The following is an 18,971-nucleotide window of genomic DNA, read 5'->3' as shown; positions in this document are numbered from 1 at the left end:
CCACCTGGCCCAGGGGGCTTTTCTTGACACAAGACCAGCCAGTTGGCTCTGGGAAGTGACCAAGTAGAGCATGTAGCAATAGAATCATAGAGTTAGAAGGGACCCCGAGGGTCTTCTAGTTAAACCCCCTGCAATTGAGCCCTGGGTGGGCTCAAACCACCAACCTTCTGGTTAATTGCCAGGTGCATTGCACCACAGGAGAAGCCATCACTTGTTTATCCCCTGCATCTGTCAATAAGAGAGATTTATCACAGATTGTGTGATCTTCATGATGTGCTCTGGAATGTCAAGATTCATATTCCCCCGTCTCTGGAATGCTCTCCCCAGAGACGCTTGCCTGGCACAATTGATGCATACCTTTTCGCACCAGGTGAACCTTGCGCATACGTGCTTGGGTTTGTTAGTATCTTGCTTCCTTGCAATCAATTTTAAAACTTTAATTTTTAAAATAAACATCTGTTAGCGCTTTCCAAGAATAAAATCCTCCTTGGTGTGGGGTCCTATAAATTGTAACATTTGAAATAACCCCAAATAAAACGCATCTCATTATTTCATAAAAGTTATACACCGCTTGATAGTGAAAACAACTCAAAAGTGGCTGTCAAAAAAGAATTACCTGTAAGAAAAATTATCAATAATTTAAAGACTTTTGAAGAGGTAAAAACAACAATAGACTAAAAAACATTAAAACTTGCATCTACTTCATGGGTTATTAAACATGATTAAAACCAGCGTGACAGGCCCAGACCCTTGAGTTTCTTTCTCATCCCGTTCTAGGCGGGGGTGGGGGTTAGCTTTTAAAACATTTAAAAATGCAATAGGTAGGCATTTTTTTTCCCATTGAGAAAAAATAAATTAACCGACCGGGTGCAAAGTGCTGAAAAGTTAAAACAAAAACAACAAAATACCCCCAAAATGGAAAATCTTCCAATGGTTAAAAAGAGAGAGAAAGAAATTGGGGGCGGGGCGGGGAGCTCATTAATGCAAATAAGGAGGCGGAGCCTAATGAGGCAGGCAGGAAGGGCAGCAAGGCAGGGCCCGGCATGGCGGCGGTGACGGCTTTCCTCGCACGGCGCAGAGGCGGCATTGGAGGTAAGCAGGGGTGACCAAGTTTAATTGTCTCCCCCCGTAACTTTTGAGCGCTCCCCTTGGTACACGCCGAGAGCCGCACAGCCGTTACGGAGGGGGACTGGGACGTACCAAGAAGGGATGGAAACGGGGGCGGGGTGTTAGATGAGCGGGAGCAAAATACTGGGGAAGGTTCCTTTACTTCGTGAGGGGCAGCAGCAGTTGGGAGTGGGGGTAGGGAATCTAAGGAGCGGCTCCCTTTCTGGGGGCTTCTTCCACACACCCTGGGACCCTTCACATGCCACTGTAGGATAGCTCAGAGGACCCTCCATGGACAGGGGCAGTCTATCTCGAAATAATACCGGATGCAAACCACAGCCACCTTCATGCCCAGATTGCAAGTATCCAGAAGCTGCACCTGGGCTCAGGGGCCCACTCACTCTCTGTATATGTATAAAAATATAGATCACTATAATGCACCCTCCATGGGCCTGCCTTTGAAGACTGTTTGGAAACCTTTCCTGGTGCAAACTGTAGCTGAGCAAATGCTTGCCCAAACGCCAGTGTTGCGCCACCAGCCCCACCTGTGTGTGCATTTCCAGACTTAGCCCAAGATGCTGCCTTTAAAACCTCAGTGGCCATAAATGGCTTGGGGCCAGCACCCCTAAAAGCCATTGGTCTTCAACTGAGCGAGACTACCAGGTTGTGAGTACCAGCTCACAACCTTAGTCAAGTGGGGTTTGCAACCCCAACACTGCCACCATACAAAAACAGTATGTAGTTTAATAAATTAGGAGTCCCCAAATGCATGTTTGAGTTTAGCTCAGGACAGTCTTGTCAACACTATCAGCAGCCAGGATTTCAGGCAGGATTTCAGCCTCTCCCAGCCCTCCCTGCCGGGGATTTAATTTGGGACCCTCTGTGTGCAAGGGGGTGGTAAGTGTTGTTCGATGTGCGGAAGGCATGTTTCTAATGTAGGGTGTTAATAAGCAAGCACACCATACGGCGGACTTGGCAGGGCCAGCCAGGAAAATGGAGGCCTTGAGGCCCTGCTTGCTTTCTCACCTCTAGCAAGGGGGCTGCAGAGGGAGGGGTATGGCTCCTTTCACCTTTCCGCTCAGTTGGCCAGGATCCCGTGGGCGTCTGTCGGTTTGATTGCTCCCTCTTCTCGGATTGCAATTCATCTCCCTGCAATTCCTCTTCTGTTCTTTACAAGCCGGGTGTCTTTTATAGGCAGATAAACTTTTGCCCCTGCTGTAAAGTTGGACGCTACTACTTGTCTCCTCTGCATTGGGTGCTGTAAAATGAAACGACCCTGAGGTGGGGTGCTGGGTGTTCAGGTTCAAAGCAGCTTCTGGGTGCTTGAGTTTTAGGAGCTTGTGTCACAGTGGTCAAGTGGTTTTTTTGCCTTTCTCCCCCCTCCCCTCTGTTTTGTGCACTAAGGACTTTAACCCTGACCTCCCCAGTGGAAAGGGACAGGGGCAGATCTTCAGCCTAGCTTAGCCTAATTCTTCTGCTCACTCAGCAGCTGGGGCCGCAAGAAACCTTGCAGACCCTTTTGCTAAACATGGCTAGAGATGCCTCTTTTTTCCCTTTTTGACCCTTTGCAGAGAGCAGAACATAGACAGTGTCAGAATTGGTACATGGCGCTCAGTACAGTATTGTGTAAACTGACTGGCAACAGCTCTCCAGGCTTTCGGACATTCCCAGCCAGATAGGCGGGGTATAAACAATAAAATTATTATTATTATATTACCTAGTGATTCTGTAAGGGACCTTCTGCATGCCAAGCTTGTAGAGCTTCAGCCATTCCCAAGTAGGATTGCAGGAGGTTGCCTTATACCAGGGGTCGGCAACCTAAGGCCCATGGGCCACAAGTGACCCATGGGGGTCGTTTAACCAGCCCATGGACCCCTGCCGTGCGCTCGGTTGGCTAAACTGGTGCAGAGCAGAGCGGGGACCGCCTTCCGTGATGCTGGCCGGCTTCCCATTGGCTGCAGGAAGCTCCTGCAGCCAATGGGAAGCTGCGCACGCCTCCTCTGCACCGGAAGGAGTGCTGGAAATAGTGTTTGTGCATGCATGCATGCACGCACACACGCGTGCGCACTGAGGTCCACTGTGGCATCTGCAGGTCTGTGAACCGGCCCAAGCCACAAAAACTTTGCTGACCCCTGCCTTATACCATTGGTCTATCGAGCTCAGTATTGTTTATCCTGACTGGCAGCGGCTCTCCAGGGTTTCATGCAAGGTCTCTCTCCCAGCCCAACGCAAAACCTTGGACCTTCTGCATGCATGCAAAGCAGATGCTCTACCACCAAACTACGGCCCGCCCCCCAACAGGGTGTCCTGTTTAGCAGCACAGCTCTAGGTCTTCTGGACTGAAAGGGCTCTTCATGCTTTTCCATTTGCAGCTCGGACTTTTCAATGTCTGAGAAGGCTGCACACGGTATACCAGACGGTAGAATTGCCGGAAACTCACCAGATGCTTCGCCAAACATGCCAGGACTTTGCTGAAAAGGAGCTGGCCCCCATTGCTGCTCAGCTGGACAAGGAGCATCGCTTCCCTGCAGAGCAGGTGTGTATGTGACTCATCTCCAGGTAACACAAGCCCCCCTGACTGATATTCTGAATGACCCTAAAGACCTGTCACAATCCAGCAAGTTTGTCCCTGAGAAGAGCATCCATGTTGAGGCTGAGACCTAATGCCCTGGTCTCCTTGACCATCGGGATGTTTAGCTTGGTCTCGGCAATGCCCAAGTCAGGCACAAACTCTTAATCCTTTGGCTCATGTCCACTTGATTACAGTCAAACCTCGGTTGTTAAACGTAATCCATTCTGGAAACCCGTTCTGCTTCCGCAATGTTCAACAACCAAGACACAGCTTCTGATTGGTTGCAGGAGCTTCCTGCACTCAAGCGGAAGCCGCGTCGGGCATTCAGCTTCCGAAAAACATTCGGAGCATTTATTGCCGTGTTTTCGGCGTTCGGGAGCCGAAACGTTCCAAAACAGAGGTGTTTGGAATCCAAGGTTTGACTGTACTCTGTTTGCTTAAAATTAGAACCAGAATTCTGCATCCAGAAAAGCTGGATTCTGCAACCTGTATAATGCAGGCTGTTTACCTTGTTATGCCCAAATTTGCCTCTTTTATTCTAAGAACGTAAGAAAAGCCTGGCTGTTGGATCAGGCCAAAAGGGGCTCATGTAGTATCCTGCCTGTTTTCATAATGACCAACTAAATGCTACAAGCAGGACCTGACCACATGAGCACTCTGTTGCACTGAACCCATTCCTCTTGCCTTCTTATTCTACTACCCTCCTGGCTTCTAAGATGCTAGCTTGGTCATATGCTTTCAAGCATGTTTTCTCTACCATGAGGGCTAGGAACTTGTTTTATTTAAAAACAAACACCTCCCCCCTCCACACACACATTGAAACCACTTTGAGATTTTTTTCCTGCAACCAAGTGGTTTGTAAATTTTATGAAATGAGTAAAAAATAAAATGAAAGCCGGGATTCACAAAACTGAATTGTGCTTTCTCTCACATAACCACAGTTTTTCTGTCCTCAGAAACAGCAGCCATGCCCATTCTTGATGCCAGCTCACAAATTACCTTGTTTTGTATTGCACTGGCTTCACACTCCTTAGATTTTATTGGTAAGGCTGCCTTGCACAAACGTTCTTCCAAAGAGCAGTTTAATGTAAATAAAAGAATGAATTGCACGACATGTGGTACACTTTCTCCTGGCAGTATGTGCTGTCTGTAATTAAGTAATTGCTATGGTTCTGCAACGGAGGGAGGAAGTTATGGCTGCTGCTGGATGACTGACAAGGGCAAGCGTAATTGCAAGTGTGGAATTGCTTTAATTCGGCTTTCAGCTGGGTTGTTTCTGCCACTGGCACTGTCTTCTCCCCTAATCAGCTTTACATCATCATTTCATCCCCACCTTCCACACCTACAGGTCAAGAAAATGGGTAGCCTTGGACTTTTTGCAATGGACGTACCTGAGAAGTATGGAGGAGCTGGTCTTGATTACCTGGCCTATTCCATCGCCGTCGAGGAAATCAGCCGAGGCTGTGCATCTACTGGAGTGATCATGAGTGTCAATAATGTAAGAGATTCCCACAGATGTTAACCTTGATTAGCATTCATTCATTGTATCTAAGGCTTGTTGTTGTTTAGTCGTGTCCGACTCTTCGTGACCCCATGGACCAGAGCACGCCAGGCACTCCTGTCTTCCACTGCCTCCCGCAGTTTGGTCAAACTCATGTTCGTAGCTTCGAGAACACTGTCCAACCATCTCATCCTCTGTCGTCCCCTTCTCCATGTGCCCTCCATCTTTGCCAACATCAGGGTCTTTTCCAGGGGGGTCTTCTCTTCTCATGAGGTGGCTTCTCATGAGTGGCTTAGATAGAATCAAAACAAGGCAATCTCTGGCCTGGCGGGCTTACAGTCTAAAAAAACGTGGCACACAAGGCAAAATGGACAGGGAGGGAAGAGGAAAACCATCAAAATTCAGGCACAAATTTCTAAACAGTTGTTCCTACACTGACCAGCCAGCACAGTTGGAATGGTTGAAGTTCATGCAAAAGTGGCACCTTACCCCAGTAAAGTTATCATATCTTTATAGGAATGTTTCAGCAACTTGTTGAGAGCAATGTAGTGAAAGGGATAGCTATAAACACATCTAACAGACATGTGTCAGGGTAATCAGTGTTTCAAGTATTCAACGAAATGGACAGACTTACGTGGCAGTCTGTTAGGAAGAACCTGCCGACTTGCTCTACTAAATTTATTTGCAGATGTTAATATGCACTTGAGATATTAAACCCCCTCCTCATGGGATACTTTTTGGATCCTGCATGTATGACTGTCACCACTTTTTATGAGAATCTGAAAGGAGCTAATTTAACAGCACGAAATGCAAGGGTTCGGCAGGTAGCTCTAGTCGAGAAACATACACGTAGACTAAGAATAGTTAGAAAAATAAAATGCAGAGGCACATTTGCAAAAGGCTGGTTGAGTCTTATTGGTTTGACTAATATTTTAGGAAATGAAAGGAAATCCCCTAGAGTGTGTACTCCAGTATATGAATTTGTTAAAGGTTTGTTTTCTTTATCAATTAAAATACTGTACCTCTGCATTTATTAGAACGTTTTCCACAGTTTGTATGTAGAAACCTCTCTCTTTGTTTTTCTAGTTTCATTCAGTTGTTTGTGGTCTAGATTTCTGTAGTATTCTTTTTTCCTTCTGCTAAGCTTTGTTATGCTTGTTGTGCCACTTAATAAAAAGTTTTTTAATTGTAATAATATTAAGGCCTCCAGGATCTGTTCAATGCATCCTCCTCCAGCGTGTCATCTCTCCCTTGCCCCTCCCCGCTGAATAATTCTTCTGAGGGGTGGAGCTGGTTGCTTGGCATTCTGGTCAGGGCAGTGTGTAAATCAGTATAACTTGTCTTACCTCTCCTCCCCATTTAGTCCCTCTATTTAGGACCAATTTTGAAGTTTGGGTCTGAAGAGCAGAAACAGAAGTGGATTGCACCTTTCACCAATGGGGTCAAAATAGGGTGCTTTGCCCTAAGTGAACCAGGTAAGTTAGGCACACAGGTAATACCTTGGGGTCCTTAAAAAGAAATTACTCTGTACTCAGACAGCTTACCTTAAGAGGGAGTGATGGCCACCATCTTGGATGGATTTAAAAGGGTGAGACAAATTCATGGAGGAGGAGGCTATCAGCAGCTACTGCCTATATTCTGCCTCCACTGTCAGAGGCAATGGACCCCTCTGATACCAGCTGTCGGGAATCAAGTGGGGAGAGTTCTGCTGCCCTTATGCCCTGCATGTGGGCTTCCCATTTGGACATCTGGTTGGCCACAGTGAGAACAGAATGCTGGACTAGACGGCCTTACCCATCTGCAGAGCTACTCTGATGCTCTTAATCTAGAATCTGTGTCCTGCATACATTACACAAATGAGCATATTTTGCTTTTTTAAAATGCTTTATTGATTTAAAAAAAACTATGTAACATATGTAATCAACAGAAAAAAAGATCATGTAAAAAAAACATTCATTCCATAGTTAGTGCTTGTATGGAAAGGAGACACTATCCCATCCAAATCAGACTGGCAAAATAATATGCAAAGCTAGCCAGATTATCAGCAAGGTTCCGAGAGGTTACCGATGAAAAAATTAATAGAGAGTGGGAAGTGTACAGAGTTTATCTAAAAGAACATTGATAGGAGAATCTTACAAAATTATTGTAACTGGAATAACCTAGAGGAGATAACGCTTAGTGTGCAACTAATATGGGAACCACAAATGAGCATATTTTGCATTCATTTTGTTCCCCGCAAGTTGTTATCCATTCCCTAGGCATGTGGAGCATTAAGGAACTTGTGTTACGACATTTAGTCGTGCTAGCCATGGGTCCCCAGAGGTGGTTGAACTAGTGACTCCCATCACTCTCAACCAGCATAGCCAATGGTCAAGGATGGAGGGACACACACACACACAAAAACCACAAAAAACCTGGTGGTTTCTCTAGCTTGGGATGGTTGCTTATTCTTACCAACAGCAGCTAGAAAGTCTGGTCTGGCGGAGAGGGGTGGGCATGTTAAAAAGGCTTATTCTGCAATTGAAATACAGCTGGAGGATGGGGGTTCACGAGGAGATGGGACTCCTCTGCTGAGTCAAGAATTGAGTTTTCACAGTCCCCTCTCGGAGAGGGAGCAGCACCAGGTCTTTGGGCCAGAAACCCTTTTGGTTTTCTCTTGCTAAGGCAATGGCAGCGACGCCGGAGCTGCTTCAACAGTCGCACGGCTGGTTGGGGACGAGTGGGTCCTGAACGGCACCAAAGCCTGGATCACCAACGCCTGGGACGCCTCTGCGACGGTGGTCCTTGCCACCACAGACAAGTCTCTGAAGCATAAGGTGAGGGCAGCCCTTGGGGGTCAGCCTTCACAACAAGGAAAGCTGGGGCCGAGCCAGGTCCCCACACAAAGGGGCTCTGTCCCATGGGTGTATTGGTTTGTTTTTAAATGCAGCCTTTCCCAGTGATGTAAGAGCAGGGGTCTTCGGGTAAGCCGGAGGGCGGGGGAGTGTGCGCCAGTGCGCATGCGCACACCCATTTACTGGCGCAGTGGCGCGCTTCCAGGCCGGAAAAATCGCCGGAAATTGTTTGTGCGCATGCGTATGGGCCTCCCCCGACCCGGAAGTGCACCTCCCCCGACCCGGAAGTGCACCGGAAATGACCTCTTCTGGGTCGGGAGAGGCCCATACGCATGCGCAGAAACGATTTTCGGCAATTTTTTTCAGATTTGGAAGTGCGCCGCCGCGCAGCGGGCGGCGGGGGGCGTCGCGGGCCGGATTGGGAGGCCAACTGGGCCGCATCCGGCCCGGGGGCCGTAGTCTGGGGACCCCTGTGTAAGAGGGAGCTAGAAACTTTTGACTGTGCTGCTAGCATTTATTCCCTGCTCTGCCCAGCAGAAGTAGAAATGGGATAGATAGATCAGGCACATCCAACTCCCAAAAGACTGTGATCTACTCCCAGTATAGAAAAACTGGCAGTGATCTACCCATTGTCATTGGAGGGAGGAGGAGTGTGCGGGGGTAGAAGGGGGGAAAGGCCAAAGTTGTTGAGCTTTTTGTGGAGAGGGGGGCGCCAGTATAAAAGATCTGCCTTTTGGAGACAGAGTGAGGGGGGGGCAGGAGGTGGAAATATTCATTGTACATTGCTTTTAATCCAGCAATCGATAAGGATCCTGCAATCACCTGTCGATTGCGGTCAACCTGTCGATTGGTTGTCATCGCTGGTCTAGATGCATTGGACTTACAACTTCCATAAGAGTATGGCTCCCGTGCTGGCTGAAGCTAATGGGAATTGTAGTCCACAATACCTGTAGGGCGCCAGGTTGGGGATGGTTGGTTTATAGCCAGCCAGGTGGTATAGTGGTTAGAGTGATAGGACTAGGATATGGGAGACTAGGATCAAAATCCCCACATGGCCATGAAGCTCACTGGGTAACCAGTCACTGCCTCTCAACCTTGATAATCTCGCATGGTTATTGTGGGGATTCAGAGCTACCTTGAGCTCTTTGGAGGAAAAAGTGGGATTGCAATGCAATGCAATACAATACATAAATAGCCTGCCAGGGATCCCAGCTCAGGCAGGCAGGAGAGACTAGTCAAGCCACTGGTGGACCACCGGTCATGCCAGCAGACCTCCTTCTGCGTGGGCAACCGCGAAAATTGTTCTGTCTTGTCGTGCAGGGCATCAGTGCCTTCCTCGTCCCCATGCCAACCCCTGGCCTGTCCCTAGGAAAGAAAGAAGACAAGCTGGGGATACGAGCCTCCTCCACTGCCAACCTGATCTTTGAGGACTGCCGTATCCCCAAGGCCAACCTCCTGGGGGAGCAGGGGATGGGCTTCAAGATTGCTATGGTGAGTAAACTCTTTTAACGGTGAGGAAGAGGGGAGGGAATGGGGTTAAACAGCACTGTCTGCCTGCACTGGAAGCACAAAGGGTGGCGGTTCTGGCCTTTGCGCCCTCTTCCCCTCCATGCCCTGTTTTCAGCCTTTCAGGAATTCGGCTGATCACTATGTAGGGGTTTTCCTTTAAAGTGTGTGGTGGAGAGGATTTGTGTCCTTCAGGCCTTCTCTGTCTGGCCCACAGGCCCCTCTTCAGACAATGCACCCCTCTCACTGCCTGTCCGTGAACTCTTAATAAATGCCTCTTGCTTGCCTGGTCATTGCCCAAGTGTGTGTAGGAACTAGCCTATGTCTATGAGATACATCTGTGGTTTTTTAAATCTGATTTTCTGTTTTTGCTAAAAAAAATTATTACGCCTGGTGTTTTTTATTGCTATTTTTAACAAATGTTTTATACAATTTTGTATAAAACTCCACTTAGAGAATTAAACTCTGGAACTCACTCCCACAAGAGTAATGTGGATGACTTTAAAAGAGGTTGGCTAATAGCCAATAGTCATGTTAGCTGTGTTTTACCTCCACAGCTGGAGACAACAATGCTTTTGAATACCAGCTGCTGGAAACCACAGGACGGAAGAGGGCTTTTGTGCTTGGGCATGGGGCATGGGTGGCGCTGTGGTCTAAACCACTGAGCCTCTTGGGCTTGTCGATCAGAGGGCCGGCGGTTCGAATCCCCGTGACGGGGTGAGCTCCCGTTGCTCTGTCCGAGCTTCTGCCAACCTAGCATTCGAAAGCATGCCAGTGCAAGTAGATAAATAGGTGGCGGAAAGGTAAACAGCATTTCTGTGCGCTCTGGCTTCTGTCACGGTGTCCCATTGCACCAGAAGCGGTTTAGTCCTGCTGGCCACATGACCCGGAAAGCTGTCTGTGGACAAACACCGGCTCCCTTGGCCTGAAAGCGAGATGAGCGCCACAACCCCATAATTGCCTTTGACTGGACTTAACCGTCCAGGGGTCCTTTACCTTTACTTGAGGACTTTCCATTGGGGCATCCAGTTGGCCACTGTGAGAAGAAGATGCTAGATCAGATGCGCCATTGGCCTAATCCAGCAAAGGCACCTTGTGTCCTTATTAAGCATCCTTTCATTGAGACCATTGGTCCATCCAGCTCAGTATTGTTGGCAGTGATTGGCAACAGCTCTCCAGGGGATTTAGGGATTTCCCCCCCCCTTCCTTGGCTCTACCTGGCCATGCTGCCAAGGGACTGAGCTTGGGGCTTTCTACAGGCAGAGATTAAAGCAGTGGGAGGTGATGGGAAAGGTCCTCCAGTACCGGTATGTACCCCTTCCCAAAAGGTTTGTAGTTCTGGGGGAACCCAAGAGCTGCGCTGTGGTTTTTTTAACCCATTTAAGACAGTTCTTGCTTCGCAAAGTGGTTCATATCATAAATAATAGCAATGGAAGGAAAGAAAGGGAGGCCTTGAGATTAGTCTCTTGTCATAGATAGGAGATAAGGGCAGTTGGATCATTCTGAGACAGCAAAGCCTAAAGCCATAATCTACTTACACTGGTATAATACTGCTTCCACCCCAGGGATTGTGAGAACTGGACTTTTCTAAACATCTTTGCCAAACTGCAGTCGCCAGGAATCTTCTGGCAAAGCCAGGATAGTTTTAAATTAGTGTAAGACAATATAAGTTTGTACTGTGTGCATCTCTTCATTGTGGCTCATCTGGAGGTAGTAGCAAAACTGCCTCACTCCATGCTTCACTAACAGCTGCCTGTATTTACTGGATGCTGGGCTTTGCAAAGTGTGCCCAGTCATTCCACAGTCTTAAGATTGTCTTCAGTTAAAGTCGGCTCAATGGTTGTAGTGCACAAACTCATTTTTTGTCTTTCCACCTTCCTTTCAGCAAACACTGGACTCTGGGAGGATTGGAATTGCATCTCAGGCATTAGGAATAGCCCAGGCAGCTCTCGATTGTGCTGTGGATTACTCTGAGAAGAGGGTGGCTTTTGGCTCCCCCATTACTAAGCTGCAGGCCATTCAGGTACATAGATAGAGCTCTCTCTTACAGGAACTATTCTCTTTGTAGTTCCAGGACTCATCAATACTTTAAATATATATATCAGGGAGGCTAACCTGCAGCTCCACTGTTTTTGCTGAACTAGAGCAGGAAGGCTTGCCTGGTGCCTTCGTTACATATATTTAGGTGGTGAGCAAAAACATTTCTCTTCTCCCAGGCCTTTGGCTAATTAAACAATCTTTGGCATTTTAAACTGTGGGGGGTATATTTGTTTTCGTTTCTTACTATGTTATGTATTTTTGTGTTTTTACATTGTAATCCTCCCTGTAATCTTTGGATGAAGGCTGATACAGAAATATTATTATTATTATTATTATTATTAGCTCCTGAGCAGCATGGGAGTTGTAGTTCAGCAGCAGCTGATGGGCTGCAGGTTTGCCACCTTTTTTTAGAGAAACATGTCAAAACAGCAGAGCTGGAATTCATTATGTACTTGTTGCACAACTTGATTACTTTGGGGACATCAATATCTTAAAAGTGAAATGGTTTCCCTGACCAGGACCAGCCCAGAGGGCACACCTTTCCTCCTATAATTAACATAGGGCACAAGGACATGGGGGAGGTCATTCAAAGAACCATTATCCCCAGTGTATGGTTCCAAATGAGATGAATTTCTTAGTCTTCCACTTGATGTTCCTACAAGACATTCAAAACTAGTGAGACAAGGCTTTGCTTTATTCACAAACTCGATTGTGGTTGAGCTTCTGTTAAGTACTTGCTGTGTTGATTTTGATGTGTTGCATGCAGACCAGCCTTGCCTTTAGATGTTTTGAACTGCAGCTCCCATCAGCCCCAGCCCCAAACGGAAGCTGTAGTTCAAAACATATGGACAGCCCTGGCTTGGGGAAGGCTGGTGCAGAATATCTAGGTCCACTGGAGTTATTCTACCAACCATGGCGTTTTCTGTCTGTAGTTCAAGCTGGCTGACATGGCACTGGCCCTCGAGAGCGCCCGCCTGCTGACATGGAGAGCCGCCATGTTGAAGGACAACGGAAAGCCCTACACAAAGGTAATAGTGCTTGTCTTCACAGATAACGGACAGGTTGCAGGCACCCTAGAAATGTGTGCAAAGGCAAAAATTAAAAAAACGTTCCCTGGGCTATAGAAAATCCCCCACCCCACCCTCTTTTGCAAGGCGAGCTGGTGTGCTATTTGGGCTGGTGTGTTAAGTGACTCTCACCACCACCACCACGCAGCACTCAGGGCTGTGGGGGTAGGCTTGCCTGCACTGTAGCACTTTTCTCTCCCCTTCTCCAAACAGGAAGCTGCGATGGCGAAGCTGTCTGCTTCCGAGGCTGCAACTTCCATTTCCCACCAGGTAAGCCTTCTCTTGAAGTCAGCTGTGCCTCTTCGTGCCCATGAGCACAGAGGGAGAAGCTCTCCCCTTCTGTACAGCTGGCACACTGCTGGCTTACATGGAGCAAGAGACACAGCCAGAATCTCTCTCCTTGGACCATTGTCACTGTGGCTACAAAGGAGTCCCTGTAGGTGTCTTAAGTGACTGTGGCAAACGAACAGAGCATGCGGTAGGGGGAGCTGGTGGCGTACTTGCTTTCCATCTCCTGGATGCAAGTGCACCCCTCCCTATTTTTCATCTCTGTTGCCGTGCTGCAGCCACAGCATCCAATGCAGATGCCCTTGTAATGTTTTTTTAATTATTATTTCAGGCGATCCAGATCCTGGGAGGGATGGGCTACGTGACAGAGATGCCAGCAGAGCGCCACTACCGGGATGCTCGGATTACAGAGATCTACGAGGGAACTAGCGAGATACAGAGGCTGGTCATTGCAGGGCAGCTGTTGAAAGCTTATCGAGGCTGAGGGGCAGAAGATCTCTGTTTCAGCGCCTCCTACCTCCTTGCAGAGATGCACGTGCGATTAGAGATGGTAGACCCTGGGTCTGGTTACAAGCCAACACAGAGCCCCATTTGCCAGAGTTTGGGCAGAGTAGGAGACTTGGGCCACCATTTGCTGCATGCCACAGCATTCACTGTGAGAGTTGAACAGTAAGCCAGAGAGGAGAGTCTCACACAGCAAGTGTCCTCTGCCTTTAAGGTGCCTTAGATAAAGATAATTATATACATACACAAAATGAATAAATTGCACTACCAAGGGTTTGATTTCTCTCTCCTCACCCCACTTTGCACTACAGCCTCAGGTTGCGTTTAATGGACATTCATTTGTGTGATGTTTCTTTAAACTACCTCTGTCTGCAGCGGAGATCAGGAGTGCAGAACTGTTGTATGGATAAAAGGATAAATTAAAACTCTTCTCCAGCATGAGATACTGCCCTGAATATGTTAGCAGGGTGCAGGAGTGGGCATTCACTAAGAATACCCACTGAGACCTGTGGGTGTAGAGGTTGTATACAAATTTAATAAATAACGATCTGGAAGCATAGTAATTATTGCCATGGACCATAGGCAATATATGGAAGATTATGTTCATGTTTGTTAATAGTGGCAACTGATAGGAAATGTCCTGCTGGTTGGTGAAAGGCAGCCTCCTTATCCTCTCTGTGATCTAAAGTGTCTGGGAAAGAAACTGAGATGCCTCTGCATCTTTTTCTCACATACAATAAGGAATCTTGCCAGCGTTCCTTCTGCCGGGGTCTCCGCTATGTGGGCTCTCGCTTGCAGGGGGAGAAAGAGACCAACCTTGGACTCTGCAAAGCTTTCCACAACCGGATGTTGGGTAGAGCACAGTGCTGATAATGTTCATTCCCCATTTGGGACAGTTGCATATTCCTCCATTGCAAGGGGCTGGACTAGATGATCCTCAGACTCAACAATTCTACCGGTATGAGTCAATCAAGGCAGTGTAAAGCAGGGGTTGGCAAACTTTTTGTGGCTTGGGCCGCTTCACGGTCCCGCAGAAGCAGCGGTGGGCCACGCAAACACTATTTCTGGCATGGAGGAGGCGTGCGCAGCTTCCCATTGGCTGCAGGAGCTTCCTGCAGCCAATAGGAAGCCGGCCAGCATCATGGAAGGCAGTCTCCACTCTGCTCTGCACTGGTTTAGCGCAGCGCACGGGAGCCGACCGAGCGGGCGGCAGGGGTCCATGGGCCAGTTAAACAACCCCCTGGGCTTTAGGTTGCCGACCCCTGGTGTAAAGAGCAGTTAAGAGTACTGCTATAGCAAATGCTCTCTCAACTAATGGCTCTTCTTCAGTTGGGCAAGGAGATTCAAGATGTAGGCCACTTATTCCACTCTAAAAATACTCTAAAAATACAGCCAAACTTCACCTCCTTGCCCAATTTCTAAAATAAATGTTTAGAATTACACACAGCCACCTGTGTTGATTTCCACCTTTCCTACCATGGATAACAATTATTGCAATACAACATTGTATATACAGGATGAGGTGTCATGGCTATTCAGTATGATAACTAAATAGAACAAACTTCAAGCAGCAGCGGCACTCTATACCTCTTACTATAGGATTTTAGAACTAGACAACTGAGGAGAGAAGTCAGCTTTTTAACCTTTTTTATGAATATGTCGAAAATATCTTGCTGGTTACAATGGAAACTGTTCTGGACTTGTTGGCCCTTTGGTCTGAAGCAGCAGAACAAGTTCTTAGTGGAAACATAATACTCTCAGCACCACTTGCAGTAAGAAGCCAGGGTAGAAGGCAATCCCTGTTCTGTAAGCAAGTCCTACTTCCTCCACACCAGAAACACTCCTTTGGGGAAACTCACACCCCACAATAACCTAGAAAGGCCATAAACATGCTTTCTTGTTTACTTGGGGACATTAGTCTGCAAGGCCTCATCTAAAGTATGAATGAAAGATATGGCTTCTGGCAGAGTGCATTGTGCTCACAAGGCAACTTGGGCTCCCAGTTTCAATTAAAAAAACAAACCAAACTTAACCCAACAAGTTTTTCTTAATTTAAAGAGGGCAATTAGCAACCAGCGTAACTTATTCAGCATTTTACCAAGCTTGCCAGATCTGCAGTTTGGTTTGTGGTAAGTGAAGGTCAGTGAATTCCCTCGCCTCTTTCCTGGGAACTACACAGCAAGCAACCTGTCCATTTATTTTTATTTTTTATACCACCCTTCATCAAAACACAAGTAAAAGCACAAATAAATAGAAAAAAACACACCCCAAACACAATGTTAATCATTCAAAGACCTGGTTGAAGAACATTTTCACAAGGCACCTAAAGATATATAATGAAGGTGCCAGGCAAACCAACTTAGGGAGAGCATTTCACAAACGGGGAGCCACTGCAGAAAAGGCCCACTCTCATGTTGCCACCCTCCAGACCTCACGTAGGCACACAAGGGCTTCAGAGGAAGAACGCAGGGCAGGGCTGGTATCGGTTCATATGAAGAGAGGCAGTCTTTGAGGTATGGCGGTCCTGAGCAATTTACAGCTACTGCTTTGCTAATATAATGCTTGTGGGGCACGTCAAATGATTTCTGACAGTTTTTGCTCCTCAAAAACTTTTGGGAGACATTTCTTCCCCCAAATAGTTTACCGCCAGCTCTCAGTGCTCTTCACCTGCACGGTTTTACTTTCAAACACCAGCCTCTGCAAGCAACAAGCCCATGGGGAGATAATCATGACAGAATCGGGATTCAAGATTACCTTAACTGATTGGAAAACTGGACCCAAACGAAAAAGATGAATTTAAATGGGGTCAAGGCTCTACACCTAGGCAGGAATAACCAGCTGCACAAATATTAGATGGGGGACACCTGGCTTGCCATTATTACATGTGAAAAGGATCTAGGGGGTTCTTAGACCAGTGTTTCCCAACCTTGTGCCTCCAGATGTTTTTGGACTACAACTCCCATCATCCCTAGCTAGCAAGACCAGTGGTCAGGAATGATGGGAATTGTAGTCCAAAAACATCTGGAGGCACAAGGTTGGGAAACACTGTCTTAGACCACAAGCTTAACATGAGTCAACGGTGTGATGCAGCAGCAAATAAAGCTAATTCTATTCTGCGCTATTCTATGGCTTTGACCTATAAAGTTTTATACAGCTCAGGACCTCAATACCTCAAAGACCACCTTTCCCCATATGAACTGATCCAGACTCTGCAATCATCATCTGAGGCCCTTCTTGTTTCCTCTCCCCCCCCCCCCCGGAGGTTTGAAGGGTTGAAACACGGGAATAGGCCCTTTTTTTGCAATGGTTGCTTTTGGGGAATGCTCTCCCCAAGGAGGCTCACCTGGTGCCTTCATTACATATCATTAGGCACCAGGCAAAACCTTTCTCTTCACCCAGGTGTTTGGCTGATTTTAAATGTTTCTGTAGGAGAGGTGTTATTGTTTTGCATTGCTTTGCTTTGCTTTGGTTTTATTAGGTATCTTGTGTTGTGAACTACCCTGTAAACTTCAGATGAAGGGCGGCATACAAATTTAATTAATAAATGATGAGGATGGACAAGCACCCTCATCAAATCAAGAATTTCAAGGAAGCAACAAAAAAAATCCAAAGCCATTTTTTGTCCACTGCAGACTGAACATTTCACCACTCCTCCTAATTCAATACAATGCTGCTGCAGCCACGGTAGAATTCATGGCACTCACTAGGGGTCGAATCCAACTTGGTGCCACTACTGTCAACCTAACGGCGTAAAGATTTCTTGTTGCAAAATTAAATGTTTCCCCCCTCCATGTGAACACCCACTAAATGTGGTCTGTTCCTCCAACCTTCTGGAAGAGTTCTGCGGAGAGCACAAGGGAGGCAACGCGGCAGTTGAATAGGTTTTCAGCAAAAGACATTTCAACAGCACCGTGTGCCCTTAATTCCCCAAGGTGGTGCCAGTGAAGCAAGCAAAGGGCTTCAGGAACTGCACAGGACTGCTGAGTAAAGCCCTAGACTTGTCAACACAATACAATGGGGTTCGGCAGGCACTACCCTGGCCAACGCCTCCTGGCCCAATCCCAAATTACACAACAGTGGGATTAAACAGCTGCCACTTCCACAGGAAAACCTGCTTTCCAAAGATAGCCAGGATACTCAACAAATGGATTACGGTGAAGTTGGCATCATGATAGCTCGTGTGGCAAAATGGCTCCAAAGACTGCTGTGAATCGGGGAGCCTCCTGCTTCAGTTCCACCAGCCACGAGGACACAGCAGACCACTGTCCCCCTCAGCAGGAGGGCACATAACAGGGTGATATTGCAGCTGTTCAGGAGTATCACTAGTAGTGGAATAAATGAATCTGTCTCTTACAGAACTAGCTTAAACCCAGTTAAACCAGACAAGAATTTTAAGTGATCATAAATGCACAGCAGGTACGTAATGTTGCAGGTTGTGGAAGATGAACTATAAAATCACACCTTCCTCCTGCAGTGGAAAGTCAAAGCAGAAAATGCTACCTGTGTTAACTAAGGGCTGTTATTTATCCCATCAGCACAGCCTATCGTACAGTGTTTCGCCTCCTTATATGCTGAGAGAGCTGGTTATTACAAAACGTTTTTTTAAAAAAAGAATTCTGGGTAAACCGGGCCTTGAGAGTCAATGCCTCAATTACGTATAATTTCCACACAGTTGGTTTTGGGGGATTTTTAGAGAACTACAGGCAGCAAATTAATAGGCACCCTGGATGATGGTGGGGCATTAATTACTGCACCACGGCAGAGTCTGATTCCACTGCTATATTATCCAATTTGAAATTGCTGAGTTTTAAAGTAAGATTTACACGGCATGGAGAGCCTTTTCCACCAGTTTGCACTGCATGTAATCTGGGTTATAATGAAGGCCACCAACCTTGATGTCTTTGAAAGATTAGACAAATTCATGGAGGAGAGGGCTATCAATGGCAACTAGCCATGACGGCTATGCTCAGTTGCTGGAAACCGGAAGTAAAGAGTGCTTTTGTGCAGGAATCCTGCCCGGAGGTTTCCCACAGACATCCGGTTGGCCACTGAGAACAGGATGCTGGGCTAGATGCGTCCCCTTTGGCCTGACGCAGCAGGCTTGTCTTAGGTACTGAAGGCTGCTTCTACCGAAGGTGGCCAGACCTGCTTCCTGCATGCTCTGAAGTGTGCTTGACACATGCAGCCAGTGGAGGGACAGGGCAGGAGGGCCACAGCAAATTACTATCCTCTTTGGGTGGGCCCCACTGGTGCTTTCGCTACTTGACTCAAAACACAGGCATCTTGCACCAATTCTAAATTCACCTGAAAAGCCCATCCTCACAGAAGCACCGATTGTTTGGTATATACATTTAAGCAACGAACAGTTAATTCATACTGACAACTAGGATGCTAAGCAGAGAATGAAATATGATATGATGCTATCTGAAAAAGTTAATGACCAGAGCTTTCATTTTAAAAATTACAAATATATCCTTCACAACTGCAAGTAACAATTTGTAATTATTAGGACAGCCATCAATAAAAGTTCCGCCATTTGGAGGGGGTATGTT

The 18,971-nt window shown here is 47.0% G+C and overlaps 1 protein-coding gene across 1 annotated transcript; it reads left to right on the top strand.

The window, feature by feature from the left end:
• The first annotated feature begins 1,021 nt into the window (after positions 1-1,021).
• On the top strand, positions 1,022-18,837 carry ACADS (acyl-CoA dehydrogenase short chain). The gene is made up of 10 exons (XM_035098072.2): positions 1,022-1,092; positions 3,480-3,643; positions 5,028-5,177; positions 6,544-6,655; positions 7,845-7,996; positions 9,335-9,505; positions 11,406-11,543; positions 12,493-12,588; positions 12,841-12,897; positions 13,247-18,837. Exons 1-10 carry the CDS (start codon positions 1,044-1,046, stop codon positions 13,397-13,399), a joined length of 1,242 nt encoding a protein of 413 aa, XP_034953963.1. The 5' UTR covers positions 1,022-1,043; the 3' UTR covers positions 13,400-18,837.
• The last annotated feature ends 134 nt before the right edge of the window (positions 18,838-18,971 follow it).

The sequence above is a fragment of the Zootoca vivipara genome, chromosome 17, assembly GCF_963506605.1.
Source record: "Zootoca vivipara chromosome 17, rZooViv1.1, whole genome shotgun sequence".
Classification (NCBI taxonomy): Eukaryota; Metazoa; Chordata; class Lepidosauria; order Squamata; family Lacertidae; genus Zootoca; species Zootoca vivipara.
This window is presented reverse-complemented; position numbering and strand designations above follow the sequence as displayed.

Excerpts from the sequence above, each read along its gene's own strand:
- ACADS (XM_035098072.2), top strand. The coding sequence starts at position 1,044 with ATGGCGGCGGTGACGGCTTTCCTCGCACGGCGCAGAGGCGGCATTGGA. Across the intron at positions 1,093-3,479 it reads GCGCAGAGGCGGCATTGGAG|CTCGGACTTTTCAATGTCTG; the intron begins GTAAGCAGGGGT and ends TTCCATTTGCAG. Across the intron at positions 9,506-11,405 it reads TGGGCTTCAAGATTGCTATG|CAAACACTGGACTCTGGGAG; the intron begins GTGAGTAAACTC and ends CCTTCCTTTCAG.